Raw genomic sequence first — 16,668 nt, 5'->3', positions numbered from 1 at the left:
AAGTGGTAGATTGTTACTAGCTGTTATTGGTGAGTAAAAACGTAATTTCTGTGGTTGGTTCAAATTATAATTAGTAACAACTTAACATCTATAATTTGTTATGAAAATGTTGTGAATGTAGTACTTCTTAAAAAAAATTAAAAAAAAAAGAGCAAGACAAAAAAATTTCACAATATTTTCACAACAGTTAAGTTGGAAAACTTTATTCCATCTCTCTCCCTCTCCCCTCTTCTTCACTCTCACTATCTCTTAGATAAATCCATCCACTACCGCAACCCAACAACACCTAGCCCCCCAAGGGTGGCTTGAAGCATTTGGAGGCCTTAGGCAAAAACTAAAATGAGGCTTTTTATATATTTAAATGTGACTTAAAAAAAAAAAATTAAATATTACTTAAATTTTGTTATCTTTTTTTAGATACAAAATTTCTAATTAACTATGTAATTTTTTATTTTTTTAGAAAGTCTATAGACACAAAAAAATTGACAAATTTTCACACCTATTGATATGACAAATTGATAGTAGTAAGTAAAAAGAAAATGATTTTAGTGATGAACTTAAATGAGAACTTATAAAAATGAGAAAAGAATAGAAAATTGAAGAAATCAATGAAATATTCAGATATAAAGTTACAATAGTCATGTATATATATTTGGTTAGTGTAACAACAATGTTAGCTTACACACTTTTAGATTGACTTATGTTATGTGCGGTGGTGGGTGGATTTATCTGAGAGACAGTGAAAGTGAAGAAGCGGGGAGAGGGAGAGAAATGAAATAATAAGAAAAGAATAGAAAATGGAAGAATATGACATATGAATAGTAGAATATGTCATATGAATAGTATCCAAACTTTTTGGTACTATTCATATGTCATATGAATAGTATCCAAACTTTTTCCTTTTATTTATTTATTGAGAACAGTGTTTTCAAGTGAAATGTTGTCTGTCAGTGGGTCTCGTACATTGTGCACGGGACCCACAAACCTCTTTTTTCAACAAAACTTTCATTAAAAATGGGTCTCACGGTATTATTTACACATTTAAAATTAATTTTACTACAGTGTTTTCAGTTTTCAGCAAAATAAACGATATCTAAACGGACTCTTAGTTAACTTAAATTATAGTGTTAGACTAAGTCACTCCCCTCGATAGTGCTCTCCCAGTCAACTTAAATTATAGTGTTAGACTAAGTCACTCCCCTCGATAGTGCTCTCCCAGTCAACCGTGTTTAACCCGCCAATTCCATAAAAAAATTTAATTATATTTATGATTTCAAATTAAGCTTCATACTTTTAAATTATTCAATTAAAATCTTAAATTTTCAAAAACTTTTCAATTCAAAATATGAACTCACGATGTGTAGAGTAAAATATATTTAAAAAATAGCATAGTGTGACTTTGAATGAAATGATACTTAAATATAATAAATAGTAACATGCAGTGAAGTATCCATACAACATTCATTTTATTTAAGTATTATTATTAATGACGTCACCTTAAATGAGTATGTGATTTGAATTGATACCTTTTTAAAATTGATGTGTTTATTTTTAAATTTTTTTAAAAAATGTGGGATTTTTTTCGAGTCTAAATTTGGTAATGGTGGGGTATAAAACCTATAATTTACACCATCCAATAAGAAATTGTTATATCAACTTCTTCTTTAAAACTCAATATATTTTACCACACTTAATAACATCTTAATAAACTCTCAGTTTAGTTGGATTTTTATATGGGTATTAAAATTGATTTGATGTATTCATAAAAAAAAATGATTTGATTTGGTTGTGCCTATTTTTTAATATATGATATGATAATGTGACAATGCTGAGTTTAGGGTATAAAACTTGGATCTTGCACCATATTTTTATAGAATTGATTGAGTGTAGTTGTATTTATTCTTTAATATGTGATAAGATGATGTGGTATGTTGGGATTGGAGGGTGTAAAAGTTTTAGAGTGTTGTTGACTTCTTGTTGAAAGATATTTTGTGAGTCTCTTTTGTAATGCCATTTTCTGACGTTTCTGGCGTATATATGACCTTCATAACTTATTAATTAATCATCGGATTAATTGAATTAATTGAACACGTTATGTGTATTTCAAACAAATAATCCAACACAACACAGTAATTTAATCACACTAATAGTTAATAAATCTAAAAGTAATATTAATCAAAGCAGCAAAAGGCAGGGGTGGGCGCGTGCACACACTGACACATATATTTGGTAATGAAGTTAAAAACTTACGAAAATATGAAGAACTTCTTCAAAGGAAAAAAAACCACTATGTAGCATCTAACCTTGTCGAATGTACGTACAAAATCTTTGCAATTAATCCTAGAATCTCTATGTAGCCTTAGCAAACGCCTCACTTCCCATTGCAGTGACACCAAAACTCTAGAATTCTTCTACATGAACTTTCTCCATTAACAAACCTTGCCTAACACCAAAATTGTAGAAAGATATAATAGCAACCCACTGTCAAATTACTAATTTTGTGGTTTCAAGAACAACTATGTGGCTCGAGGGTGAATAACTCATACAAAGGTGATATGTTTTGTAACGAGGAGAAAGGCTTTCTTGATGTGCAATATGACTGCTTTCACTACTTGAAAATCATGCTTAACAGGGTTTATATTAAGGATTTAGTAAAATTAAAACCTCTAATAAAACTTAAAATTAGGTTTTATAATCTTGCTCGAGCAAGAGTAGAGCGAAGTTTTTCTACCTGCTTCAGGCTGAGTTTGACATCTCTACTGAGAATGCCTTTTATAGTTTTTGAGGCATATAATGCAGTTAAAAAACCAATTTGAAATGTTTGGTTGACATTTTTAGGATGTGCAAAGTCAGGGCGTTTAGTAACATTGTTTTAATAACGTTGTTTGAATTTTTTAAAAATACGTGTGGGTAAAAAAAAATGTGTGAAAATGTGTGTAATGTTGTTTAAAAACTGAAAACATGTATTTAAACTCTTATACCAAATGGCCCCAATTTTTGCCAAATGCATTTTCCAAATTCTAATTTTTAGAGAAGAGGTCAAAAGTAAAAAAAGAAAAAAAGGAAAAAAAAAGGGTTTTACTTCTCTCCTCATTTAGTTTTTTTTTTGGCTTACTTGCTAAAATTAGTGATACTAGTGTTTTAAACCGGATTTATAATACATTACATAATCAAAGTACAACTACAAAATGACCTAACCTTTATAGTTGTGGACTAATGTTATAAACAATAGACATTAGACACACACAACCAATATGGAATAAACATTCTTATTTTTTTTTGAGTAAACAGTAATACTTATTAGTAGTTATACACTGATTATATAATGTATTATAAACTTAGTTTAAAACACTAATATATATTACTAGTTTTTGTTCTTCTTCTTTATAATCCCAACAAAACATACTCTTCTTTCTTCCAACTGTCCAAGGGCGGAACTATGTGTAAAAATTTTCTGATTTAGCGGAGTGAGTACATGAGTAAACCTTTTGTTCCGAAATCTCCGTTCTTCAGATTCTTCAATTATAGCTTCTTGACACAAATTTGCATAACATAACCTAACTTTCATACAATAAATTTTTACACATATGGTTAATTTGTCACGTGGAATTTGTGAATTCCAAAACCTAACAACAAAAACAATCCCTTTCATGCACTCTGGTAGTTATATGACTTTTTGAGAATAAAGTTAGAAATGGTTGTTAAATAACTTAACATATTCTTCCAAGTGAAGTCTTTGTCTGTCTTTACCCAAAAAAAAAAGTCTTTGTCCGTTGATAATGCATGACACCAAACCTTGATAATTTAATTCACAAATTAGCTAGTGGAAAGTTTTTGATAATCCACGCAAATTAATTAATGTGGTGGAAGAAAGATTTGCTATGGACAAGTCTGGTCTGTACTCTTTAGTCTTTTATCATTTTGTTTAATATATTATCGTCCTTTCCAAAAAAGGAGACCCTGGCAGTTTGCGACACCTAATCTAGTAATAATATATGCTTTCTATGCTGAAATAAAGATAATATTGAAGTTGCCTAGTTGGACTGTGAAGTGTGAATAACATTTTTGGTAGCAAGTGTGAATAACATTGCTATCAAAAGATCCTTCAAAAAAAAAACATTGCTATCAAAAGAAGTGTGAATAACATTAATTGTTCTTACTTCTAGATCTGTGAATAACATGTTTAGTCCTTGGTTGCAATATTTTATTCTCTCACAATTTTCTATTTCATATACACCACGCCTATGATTTCCTTTTTTACGGACATATTTAGAATGTGAAATAAATAATGTGAATATAGTCATTATCTATATTATATACGAGAATTTCTCTTTTTTTGATTTTTATGTAGTTTAAAAATATTATGGTATATTAAAAAGTGTATAAGAATCCATGCCAAAATTAAAGTCTATGCGGCATTTTTGGGGCGATCAATTAGCTATTAAATGAAGGAATTCGGTCCACCAACTTGTCCCAAATCTCTTTTCAATTGAAGGATTAGTATAACAAAGTTTCATCTTTCAGATAATTTAGTAGAACAAACTTTCAAAAAGTTTTTTTAGGGCGTCTAACTTTCCAAGATAGACTTTTCAAAAATAAGAATTCAAAAAGGATAGGCTGCATCTAGGGGTGTCCAACCCAACCCGAAACCCGACCAACCCGACCAACCCGCCCGAACCCGAACCGGCAACCGTCCGAACCGACCACTCCGACGGTCGGTGACGGGTTTCTGACCTCAAGACCCGACGCCGGCGGGTCGAGTGGCGGGTTTTCTTCTCCAAAACCCGAGCCACCCGACCCGACCGACGTTATATATAAATCTGGCAATATCCGGCGACATTCAAGCGAGATTGGTTGAGATCCGGCGAATTCGAGCGAGATTTGGTGAGATCCGGCGACATTTGAGGAGATCCAAGCGAGATTTGGACCATATTTGGTGAGATCCGGCGAGATTCGAGGAGATCCAGGCTGATTTCGGCGATTTTTGGTGCAGATCTACTGGATTTTTGCAGATTCCGACGACATTCGAAGAGATTCCGGCGACATTCGAGGAGATTCCGGCGACGTTTGCAGGATCCGGCGACTCTCAACACCGACCGACCCACCCGAACACTACCCGAACCCAAAACCGACCCGACCGAGTGACGCCGGCGGTCGGTTTCGGGTCCCTCCGCCTTCCACCCGACGCCGGCGGGTCGGGTCCGGGTTGGGTCCAAAACCGACCCGACCCGACCCGTGGACACCCCTATGCATCACATAGCAAATTATTGAGAGGACTTTGTTTTGGTCAATGTTTTAATTATAATTTGGTACATGTGTCTTAGTCAACTAAACAAGACTAGAAGGTAGGTAGGAAAAGCCAGCCAGACAGACTATGATATTTGAGCCTTATGGAATCCTATGTATACTTCTATCCCTTTCAGTTCATCCTTAGCTCACTCACTCTCTTCACACTGGCAAAAAATTATTTGGTAGTGATATTCTCTCTTACAAATGGGTTCCATTGCCAAGGAGATAGATGCCAAGGAGCTAGAGAAAGAGTTTCTTCCATTCCTCCGTATGTACAAGGATGGTACAGTTGAGCGACTTTTAGGCACTCCCTATGTGCCCCCATCGCCTCTAGACCCAGAAACTGGAGTCTCATCAAAAGACATCACAATTTCACTAGACCCCTCCATCTCTGCTCGTCTCTACCTCCCAAAACTCAATCAAACCCACCACCAAAAGCTTCCCATCTTGGTCTACTACCATGGCGGAGGCTTCTGCATTGAATCCGCCTTCTCATCTGATCACCATCGCTTCCTCAACAGTTTGGTCGCTCAAGGTCAAGTTGTTGCTGTGTCAGTTGAGTATAGGCTAGTTCCTGAGCACTTTCTCCCCAATGCTTATGAAGATTGCTGGGCTGCACTTCAATGGGTTGCATCACACGTCAAAGATGATAATGTTGTCAACAAAGAGCCATGGTTGATGAATCATGGTGACTTTAGCCGAGTTTTTCTTGGAGGTGATAGTGCTGGTGCTAATATTGTGCATAATACGGCAATGAGAGCTGGTGTTGAGAGCTTGCATGATGGTGTTAAACTTGTAGGAGCTTTTCTTACGCACCCTTACTTCTGGGGTTCAAAACCAGTACGGTCAGAGGCTAGTGAAGGACATGACAAGGCTTTGCCATGCTTGGTTTGGAACTTTGTATATCCAAATGCTCCTGGTGGTATTGATAACCCAATGATCAATCCATTTGTTGAAACTGGAGCACACAGCTTGGCTGTACTTGGGTGTTCTCGAGTGCTTGTGGCTGTGGCTGAGAAGGATGAGCTGAGGGATAGAGGCGTTTATTACTATGAGGAATTGATAAAAAGCAAGTGGGAAGGAGAGGCTGAGTTGGTTCAAGTTGAAGGAGAGGATCATGCTTTCCATGTCTTGAATTTTGAGACTGAGAATGCAAAGACTTTGATCAAACGCTTGGCTTCTTTTCTCCTCAAGTAATATTATTGTGTACTTTCTAGGAAAGTAGCTCCACTTTTAGACTGCTTTAAGACTAGAGTATAAGGGCATAGTGCAAAATTTAAAGAGAGTGTACGTTGTGAAGTGTGTACTAGCTATTACCCTATCCAATAAGCCGAATCCCACCATGAGTTTTCTTTTTGGTTCTTGCACTTGCCTGTTTGTGCTTGAAATGACTGCTAATATGTACTTCATGTTATATATATGTTTTTTGATGAACATGTACTTCATTTATATATGTATGCATCGGTTTTTATTTTTATTTTTTAAGGTTAGTTGTTTTATATGGGAAAAAAATTGGTTTTTGTCCTTTTTAAAAAAACAATCCATCATTTTGTCCAATTTTTCAAACTAATTAAGAAAATGTCTCTCTTTTGAAACTCGATTTTCTCAAAATTGAGTTAAGCCCTATAGTGGCGTTTTTAATGAGCATATAAGTTTTAAGGATATATAGTGGCATTTTGTAACTCGAGCTCCTTGAACTCGAGTTATAGGTTAAAAAAAAAAAAATTGCATGTAACTCAACTTCATGGAGATCGAGTTACAAAACGCCACTATAGGTCCTTAAAACGTCACTATAGGCTCCTTAAAACGCCACTATAGGGTTTCGGATTTTTTTTTTAAATTTTTTTTTATAACTCGATTTTGAGAAAATCAAGTTTCAAAAGAGGGGAATTTCCCTAATTAGTTTGGGAAAGGGGGCAAAATGCTGGATTTTTTTTTGAAAGGGGCATTTGCCCATTTTCTCCGTTTTAAATGTGATACTAAGATCCTTAGAGCATTCATATCCGATATGTAAATTATATCCCATTTTACCATCTTAAAAACTAATTTATCTATTATACCATATCATTTACAACACACCCAACATCTCATATTTTATTTTCCTATACAACATATTAAAATAATATATCTATACAATAATTTTTTTTTTCTCTCAATCTCATTTTTCTCTTCCTCTCCATCTCAACCACTCATCACCACCTAAAACCTAGACCCAAAATCACCAATACGGAAACTCATCCCAAATCCCAAACAAACCCCCAGCACAAAATCTCAACCCAACCATCATCAACACAACAACCTCCCAATTTAAGCATAGTTTAAACTTACAATTTAGAATATAAAATCTTTGAGATTAGCTTGGCATTTGACTAGGCCAACCATGACATCACCCTGATCCACAAACCATGACACCACCTCGATCCACCATCAACAACACAATTGCCACCCATCGATCCACCACCACGGCACCACCCCGATCTACCACATCAAACCATGAGCTCCACCAAACTATGAGACCCATGGAGGCTTGATTCAAGGGAAAATAGAGAGAAAAAAAGAAAGAAAGGAAAGAGATCTGCCTAAGCCACCAGACCCACGCCGTTGCAACCATCTGGCCACATCGCTGTAACCACCTGCCCATGTCGCCGCACCACCTGCCCACGCCACCAGACCCACACCACCGCACCACTTGACCCACGTCGTATGCTCTGAGATACACCAATGCATGGGCATTGATCCACACAGAGAGGGACGAGAGAGAGGGAGGGATTGAATGAGAGAATTAGAACTGAAAAAGAAAAGAGAGAGAGAGAGAGAGAGAGAGAGAGAGAGAGAGAGAGAGAGGAGTTGAAAGACAAAAAAGTCCGTAAAAAAAAATGAAAAAGGAATAAAATATCAATATTTTGGTTTACAATTGTGTTATAGTGCCATCTAAAATGTAGGTTTAGGATGGCACTGTAGCACAATTGCAAATTTTTTTGCAATTGCAAGATCAGGTAATGGGCCATTTTTGTATCTTGATGCTAAAATATACCAACATATGGCATATAGAAGACTCAATATGAATGCTCTTAGCTATAATAAAAGCTCATCTATAAGAGCCCGTTGGCTCCACTATAACACTAGTTAGAGCATTCTTATCAAAGGTGTTATAAATGCTAAAATGCTATTTTTAGCATTTATAACCCAAAAAGCCTACTCCATCAAAGATGCCATATACTAAAAAAATTGCCATCTTGCTACTGTGAGCTCTTATTTTTGAGAGCGCACTGTAGCAACATGCTATCATTTTTTATTAATTTCTTTCTCTCTCTCTCTTCCGTGCTTGTCTCCTTCCCAAGTCTCTTCTCTCTACTCTCTCACTTCTCCTCTGTCACACCATCTCACCCAAGCTTCTTCCTCTCCCTCTCACCATCTCAACCAACTCTTTCACCATTGCAATCCAGAAATTACCCAGGAAATACTAGAAAGAGCCCCACTGCAATCACACAGCAACCCAACAAAAAAAAAAAAAAAAAAAAATCAGAAAATCAGCACAGAAAAATACCCAAAACCTCACTGAAAATACCTAGAAAAAAAAATCAATCCTAAAACTCCCTCTGTACACACCACCAAAAATAGCCCCAAAACCTTGCAACAAAACCATTAAAAACCCTCAAAATCTCATTGCAAATCCACTGCTGAGATCGTGTGTGGTGGTTGGCGTTGGCGTTGGTTGGGTTCAGTGGTGGAATGGGGAGGCTTTGCTTCATTTGGATCGAAGTCTAGATAGGCTCGGATTGAGTTTGAATTCAGAGATAGAGCAGAGAATGAGGTTGTTGAGTGTTGTGGTTGGAGGTGATGAGCTTGAAAAGCACTGGCCATGGAGGTTTAGAAGGAGAGCTCAGTTTTAGAGAGAGAGCTCGAAAGGGTGAGAAGTGTTTTAGGCCGATGGAGAGGGTGAGACTTAGGGTCGAACCACCGTGGAGTGGTGGCATTGATGTTTAGAGATGGAGCTTGGTGGTCAGCCTGGAGCACGAGTTTGAGAGCAGAAGATCAGAGAGAGGGAGAAGGTTCTAGATCTATTGGTTTTTGACAGAAGGAGAGAGAGACAGAATAAAGAATGAATAAAAAATAAAAAATATTTAAATAAAATGGTAAAAAAATAGAAGTTTTGATGTTGAGTTTATTGTAAAGTGATATGTCAAATGTTATAAAGTTAGTTTTTCAAATGGTGTATACTAAAATTTTTAAAACCCTTAGTGGGAATGCTCTTAAACGACCAAATTTTGTGGCAAAGCCTTAGTTTCTATCACTATTCTGGAGAACTATTACAAATAGGAAAATTTACAAATTTCCTGGCAAAGCCTTTGTTGAAGATTGGGCCTCCTCTTTTGCAAGCAGATCATAATTTTGAACAAGGAAGTTTCCTACCACTCTCTGTGAGTCTAGGGGCAGAAAAGTATTTACAAATGAAAAGATTTTCCTATGGTGCCTCATGCTCGTTAGTAAGATTCGAACACAACTTAGCAACGGGAGCTTCATTTCTAGCTTTGAATTGAAAACGGTTTTCTTTGGAAGCGTAATATATAGTGCGCCAATTAACAAGATGAAGTTTTCTTTTTCTTTTTCTTTTTTTTCTTGGGTGGAGCCCACAAAAAAATCTCCATTTATTAATAGCATTGCAAACTTTGACAGGGAGAGAACAACATTGCATAAAAAATTCTGGAATGATGAGAAACAAGTCTACCCACTGGTGACGGAAATTTGGACTTCCACCCAACTAACTTATGAAAAAAATTAACGGTAGTACTATTCTAGCCTTTGTGAAATTTTCAATTAAATTAAAATATATGGTTGTATTGATTAATAAAATACAAATAATTTTATATTTTAAAAAAACAATTAAATTTGATGACAAAACAACATTAAATTTAATTGAAGAGTCTAATGTACTGTACCTAAGAAATCGTACCTATTTTTTATACCCCAATTAATGAAAAGAAAAGAGACCACCCATAGTATCTTGTAAATATAAGCTCTAACAATGACAAAGCCAAACCAATTTATCAAACTAGTAGTAGTAGAAATTTTATATCTTAGTGCAAAAAAAAAAAAATCCATATTTATTTGATTTTCATATCCACCTTTGCTTGAGAGGAAAATATTGAAAATTTTCTCATTTCAAGGCATTGGTAAATATAAAAATTTTATTTCTTTTTGTATGTTTGATGGTAAAAAAGATAGAAATTTTATAAATCCAAATAATTTTGTGTGTTTATGTTTCTTAAGTTTCAGCAAAATTATATTAATATTTTTAAATATACTACGCATTATATGATTTTTATCTTTTATTGCATTAAAATTAGCTTAAGGTTTGCTGTCATGCTAGGTGTGATGAAAATTTAGACAATTATATGCAATGATTTACAAATATGTTGCTATAGTGTGGACAACTTGGCATTGAAGTGTGTTTACAGTATTATTTCAACTCTTCAACATATAAAATAAAGATGATATTTAAAAAAAAATAAAAATCATCACATCTTTTATTTCCATCCCCCTACCACTAATTCCTTTCCTGGCTCCACCATGTGGAGTTAAGTTCTTTTATTTATTCTTTCTCAAAAAAAAAAAAAAAAGGTTCTTTTATTTATTTTATCCCATGCATCTCATTCTTGTGTCGAGTTTTATTTTATAAAGTTTAGAATAATGTTAAAGATATTACAAAAAAATTTACTTCACGAATCTTATAAAATGCCATATCACTAATGACAAAAAAAATTTTAAATATTCATTTATTATATTGTTTAAGTGGCACTAGTCACATTCTTGGCGCATCAATTTGTAATTTTTTATAGTAAAATATATAATATCTTTAGGGTATGTTTGGATACTGCTTATTGCTGAAAACTGAAAACACTGTAGCAAAATAATTTTTAAATATATGAATAGTGTCATGGGACCCAGTTTTAACTTAACATTTGCATTTTTCCATACTTATGGGTCTCGTAAACAGTGCATGGGATCCACAGAAAAAACGCCAAATGTAGACTCCACAGTTTTTCAGTACAATCCAAAGTCAACCTTAAAGTCTGTTTGGATACCGCTTATTGCTAAAAACTGAAAACTGAAAATATTGTAACAAAATAATTTTTAAATGTATGAATAGTGCCGTAGGATCCATTTTTAACGAAAATTTTGCTAAACAAAAAAAGGTTTTTGGGTTCTATGAACAGTGCACGGAACCCACTGACAGACACATTATTCAGTCTTTGGGCGTAATTTTTGGCTACTATAGCCATGAGGCCCACGGACTGTGAACGCCAAACGCAAACGTTGCTTTGAAACGTTGTATCCAATCGTTACCTTAGTATACTATTTTCCAAAAATGTGTACACATGGCGTTAATTTGTTAATACATTCTGTCCCTTTTGGTTCGACCACTACTAGAGGCTTGAGCTTGTCTGGATTCCAAAATAAATCTTAAAATGGATAATTGTTTTCATTTCATGATATGGGCATTCTACCTTGTTGCAGTTCCACTCCAAAGTCTCCAAGTACAGATTATTCGATCTAGCACTTCTGCGCAATGGTACTTTAGATTTCTACTACTTTGCCTCCCATTTTTTGTGCAAGGTCAGAGTATAAACAACATTCAATAGAGGAGTTGGAACCTGTCGAAAGGGCTGAAAAGATTCCCATGCATACAGAAAATTAGGCACTTACAAAATCCAAAATCCAAAATCCAAACCTGAAATATATCTAAAAAACTGAGTTGTTGGTTCCTATTCTAATTTGCAGCATGGCAACCTCTACAAAACAAACAGAGAAACCAATAACACGTGCGCTTTTGGATGATTGGCTAAAGTCCCTGGCAAATATATAATCTAATACACATGTTCTTTGGTTAACATGACTGACAATACATTATAGGATTTATATATTCCCATGTGATGTGGGTGCAATGCTCAGTAATATTTAAATTCAAGCCACTAATCAACAGAACCAAGTCAGTGATCGAAGCAGACTGATGGGTAGGAAATACCGATGAGCTTTGCACGACCTTGCTATATATCACAAAGTATTTGCAGCTCAAGGTGCAAAGCTTGAACCATCCCCAACTCCAAAATATGGCTCCCATTGACAAAGAGGTGGCTACTGAGCAAGGATGCACGGACGCGGCTCCCAGGCCGGCGCACCCGCGTCCGACGCGGCGGGACGCGGCGACGCGGGAGGGACGCCGCAGACCGCGCGTCCGTCCCGCGTCGTGCCGCGTCGCGCCACGTGGTGGATCCGACTCGGGCCGACGCGGGCAAAATCGGTGCCGACGCGGCCCAAATCGGGCCGAATCGGTCCGTATCGGCCTTATCGGCCATATCGGCCGGCGACCGATATGGTCGATACGGCCGAAACAGGCCGGAATCGGCCGAAACATGCCGAAATCGGCCGAAACAGGCCGCAATCGGCCGTGAAAATCGCCGGAGAGGCCGAAATTCTGGCCTCAGATGCATTTCTTGCCTTATTCTTTCTTTGTTTTGTGAATCAAGTATATTAATGTGTTTTTTAAGAATATTTTAATAGTAAAAATATATAGAAAATATAAATAAAAATATTTTTAATAATTTTTTAATCGTCGAGTCCCGCCGCACTCGCACCCTACTTTTTCAAAAATTGCCGAGTCTCGCACCCGCACCCGCACCCACACCCGAGTCCCGAAACGCACCCGTGCTTCATAGCTACTGAGCTTCTTCCATTCCTCCGAGTCTACAAGGACGGTTCAGTTGAGCGATTAACAGGTTGCATGGTGGTGTCAAGATTTTAGGAACTTTTCCAACTCACGCTTTCTTCTCCGGTTCAAAGCCAATAGGGTCAGAATGTACTGAGGAACTTGAGCAGTCACTCACATGTAGGTATTGGGAGTATATATATCCGGGAGCACCTGATGGTATTGATAACCCAAAGCTGAATCCGTTGGGTCCAAGTGCACCTAGCTTAGCTAGATTTGGGTGTGATCGGTTGCTTGTGACTGTTGCTGAAAAAGATGAACTGAGAGATAGGGGTGTTTGGTTCTATACTGCAGTAAAGGAAAGCGGGTGGGATGGAGAAGTAGAGCTGGTTGAAGTGGAGGGAGAGGATCACGCTTTCCAAATTCTGCATTTTAGGTGTGAGAATGCTAAGAATTTGAACAAACGGTTGGCTTCTTTTCTCCTCAAGTAAAGTTATCTTTCATGAGGTTTCATGATTTCTTGCTTTGATTTGTTTTGTTTGTAAGGCCTTAGTTTTATGAGTGATGACCAGCAATTGCAAGAAGAAAATTTCACTTAGAAATATGGAGATTATAAAATTATAGTATAAATGCATTCTCATAAAATCCAAAATCCAAAGCTCAAAGATATCAAACAACTCTTGATGCTCGGGTTTTGGTCTCCTTCCTAACTTGTTCCTCAAAAGTTCACCCCTATCTTTTGCCTTTGGTAATGGATGACTGAAGTCTTTGTTGCGGGGGATTCCCAACAATCTAGTTCAACATGCTTTCAGGGAGGCGAATAGGACTGCCGACGCCCTTGCAAGGCTGGGAAGATACCAAGACCTGGATTTCGTTGTTTTTTCCTCTCCCCCGGTTTTGTTTCGGGGTGTTTTGTAATGGATAATTTGGCGATGACTAGCTCTTGCCTTGTTTCGCTTTCTTAGTTTTTAATATAATTCCTTATTTATCAAAAAAAAATTGAGGAGTTGTTTGTTCCTCAATTAACATGAAGATTGCAAAGATAGTATAAGAGCCCATCTATAAGTTTCCATTAGCTTCACCATAGCACTAGTCAAAAGACTAGATTTTCTAGCAAAGCCTTAGTTCCATCACTATTATGGCGACCTCCTTTTCCTGATCGACTTTGATTTCCAAAAGGTGAACCATTAGTGTTGAGCTTATACCAGCCAGCAGGTGGTTTGCTTTAGAAGACTGGGACAAGGATTCTAGACTTCTAGTCTGGTTGGTTTTCAAACTAGCTAGCTTGGAGCAATGGAAAAAAACTTAGCTGCTTTTTTAATATATAATTTGTGAACTATATTGGGTTCATAATTCCTCTATGGAAGATAAAAGGAATTCATGTGCAACGTCGCTCAAGGTCAAGTTGTTGCTGTATCAGTAGAGTATATATAGGCAAGCTCCTGAGCACATTTTCCCCATTGCTTATGAAGATTGCTGGGCTGTTCTTCAATGGGTTGCATCACACGTCATAGATGATACTAATGCTGTCAACAAAGAGCCATGGTTGATGAATCATGGTGACTTTAGCCGAGTTTTTCTTGGTGGTGATAGTGCTGTTGTGCATAATTAATATAGCAATGAGAGCTGGCGTTGAGAGCTTGCATGGTGGTGTTAAACTTGTAGGAGCTTTTCTTACACATCCTTACTTCTGGGGTTCAAAACCAATACGGTCAGAGCCTATTGAAGGACATGAAAAGGCTTTGCCATACCAGTGTTGGAACTTTGCGTATCCAAATGCACCAGGTGGTCTTGATAATCCAATGATCAATCCGATTGGTGTAGCTGGAGCACCTTGCTTGGCTGGACTTGGATATTGTCGAGTGCTTGTGACTGTGTCCGAGAAGGATGAGACGCGGGATAGAGGTATTTGTTACTATGAGGAATTGATAAAAAGCAAGTGGGAAGGAGAGGCTGAGTTGGTTCAAGTTGAAGAAGAGGAGCACCCTTTCCATATCTTGCATTTTGAGACTGAGAATGCAAAGACTTTGATCAAACGCTTGGCTTCCTTTCTCCTCAAGAAGTAATATTCTTGTGTACTGTTGGGAAAATAGCTCCACTTTTTGGCTGCTTTGAGGCTAGAGGAGCTTTCGATGAATGTAAGGGCATATTCAAAGCCCATGCACTTTCTTTTTGGTTCTTGAACTTGGCTGTTTGTACTTGAAATAACCACGGTTAATGATATGTGTCTGTACTTGAAATGCCATAATTCCACATACCTCGATGAATGTAAGGCCATATCCGAAGCCCACTTACGTACCATGATGTATGTAATTGTGAATGATATCCTTTCTGTTGTAATTTTTTTTGAGGATGTATCTTTCTTTTTTGTTAGAAGAGAGGGCAATTCTTCAGCCTATCTCTTAGCCCTTTGGGCCGCCTTCTGGCATAGATTTGAGTCTGTTCCCCTCTCTTGCCCTCTTGCTATTGTAGTTCAAGCTTTGGAAAGAGATGGGTCGGGCCTAGTTTTGCTTTTTGTTTATAACTGGTCGGTTTCGGCCTTCTTCACAATAAAATGAGGTTATTCAGCCAAAAAAGAGAAAAAAAAAGAAAAAAGAGTTTTCTTTTTGGTTCTTGGAATTAGATGTTTGTAATTGAAATGATAACGGTTAATAATATGTGTCTGTACTTGAAATGCTATAATTCCACCAAAGGGTTATAGATCATAAAATATTCTATAACTTTTTATTACAATTTTGATGTGGCAAACTGTAAGTAATTGTCTCTATCACTTACGCATGAATTCACAATTTTTTCCTTATCAATCATATTCTACCACATTACAGTTGTGGCAAAGAAGTTATATAATTTTTTTGTAATACTATATTTTTTTCTAATTCAACGTGTACCTTTTAGAATGGATTATGCATTTGTTGGATCAATGTGTTTGTTAATTTGTTTTACAAACTACTCACAATCTTTACATCGCTGGTTTTGTCCTGGGAAGAGACTACTAGAGTCGATCTCTTCCAAATTGCAGGCAGAGAGATGGTCTATTTGAGAGAGCACTTAGAAAAACTGTACTGAATCAAAAATAAACCTATTATCAGATGCATGTTTCCTAAAAATACTCTACTATACTTATTTTATTTTATTATCAGAAACTGTACTGAATCACAGAATAAACCTATGATCTGTTTCCTCTTGTTTTATTTTATCAGTTCTATAAAAGGTTTGATGTTTTAATAATATGATTTTTGATATTGTATATGTTTTATTTTTTCCATAACCTTTTCCAATGGATTTCATTTTTGTAGTGGAAATTTTCCCGTGATTCGCTGAAGAGGTTATATACTTATATTCTTTAATCAGTTGCACCCTGGAGGTGCTGTGTGTGCATGCATGTCTAATGTCTGTTGATTTGGATTCATCTATCATTTCAATAGTCAGTTGGGCTTAAAATATCTGTCATAATTTTAAAGTATACAATTATAATTTATATGCAATGATTTACGAATATGTTGTTGCAGTGTCTACGAGTTGGCATTGAAGTGTGATTCTATAGTATTATTTCAACTCTACAACATATATAATAAAGATGATATTTTTTTTATTCCACGCTTCTCATTCCTTTGTCGAGTTTTATTTTTATAAAGTTTAGAGTTATTTTAAGGATATTACAAATATTCATT

General features: G+C 36.3%; 1 protein-coding gene and 1 pseudogene across 1 annotated transcript; both read left to right on the top strand.

Moving 5' to 3' along the window:
• Positions 1–5,407: 5,407 nt before the first annotated feature.
• Positions 5,408–6,723, top strand: LOC126689361 (2-hydroxyisoflavanone dehydratase-like). Its single transcript, XM_050384533.1, has one exon. It carries the CDS (start codon positions 5,494–5,496, stop codon positions 6,484–6,486), a length of 993 nt encoding a protein of 330 aa, XP_050240490.1. The 5' UTR covers positions 5,408–5,493; the 3' UTR covers positions 6,487–6,723.
• A 6,341-nt stretch (positions 6,724–13,064) lies between these two features.
• LOC126689358 (2-hydroxyisoflavanone dehydratase-like) lies at positions 13,065–15,237 on the top strand (annotated as a pseudogene).
• The last annotated feature ends 1,431 nt before the right edge of the window (positions 15,238–16,668 follow it).

This window comes from Quercus robur, chromosome 6, assembly GCF_932294415.1.
Source record: "Quercus robur chromosome 6, dhQueRobu3.1, whole genome shotgun sequence".
Taxonomy (NCBI): domain Eukaryota; kingdom Viridiplantae; phylum Streptophyta; class Magnoliopsida; order Fagales; family Fagaceae; genus Quercus; species Quercus robur.
The sequence above is the reverse complement of the archived record's forward strand: the minus strand, read 5'-3'. Positions and strand labels throughout refer to the sequence as shown.

Excerpts from the sequence above, each read along its gene's own strand:
- LOC126689361 (XM_050384533.1), top strand. The coding sequence starts at position 5,494 with ATGGGTTCCATTGCCAAGGAGATAGATGCCAAGGAGCTAGAGAAAGAG.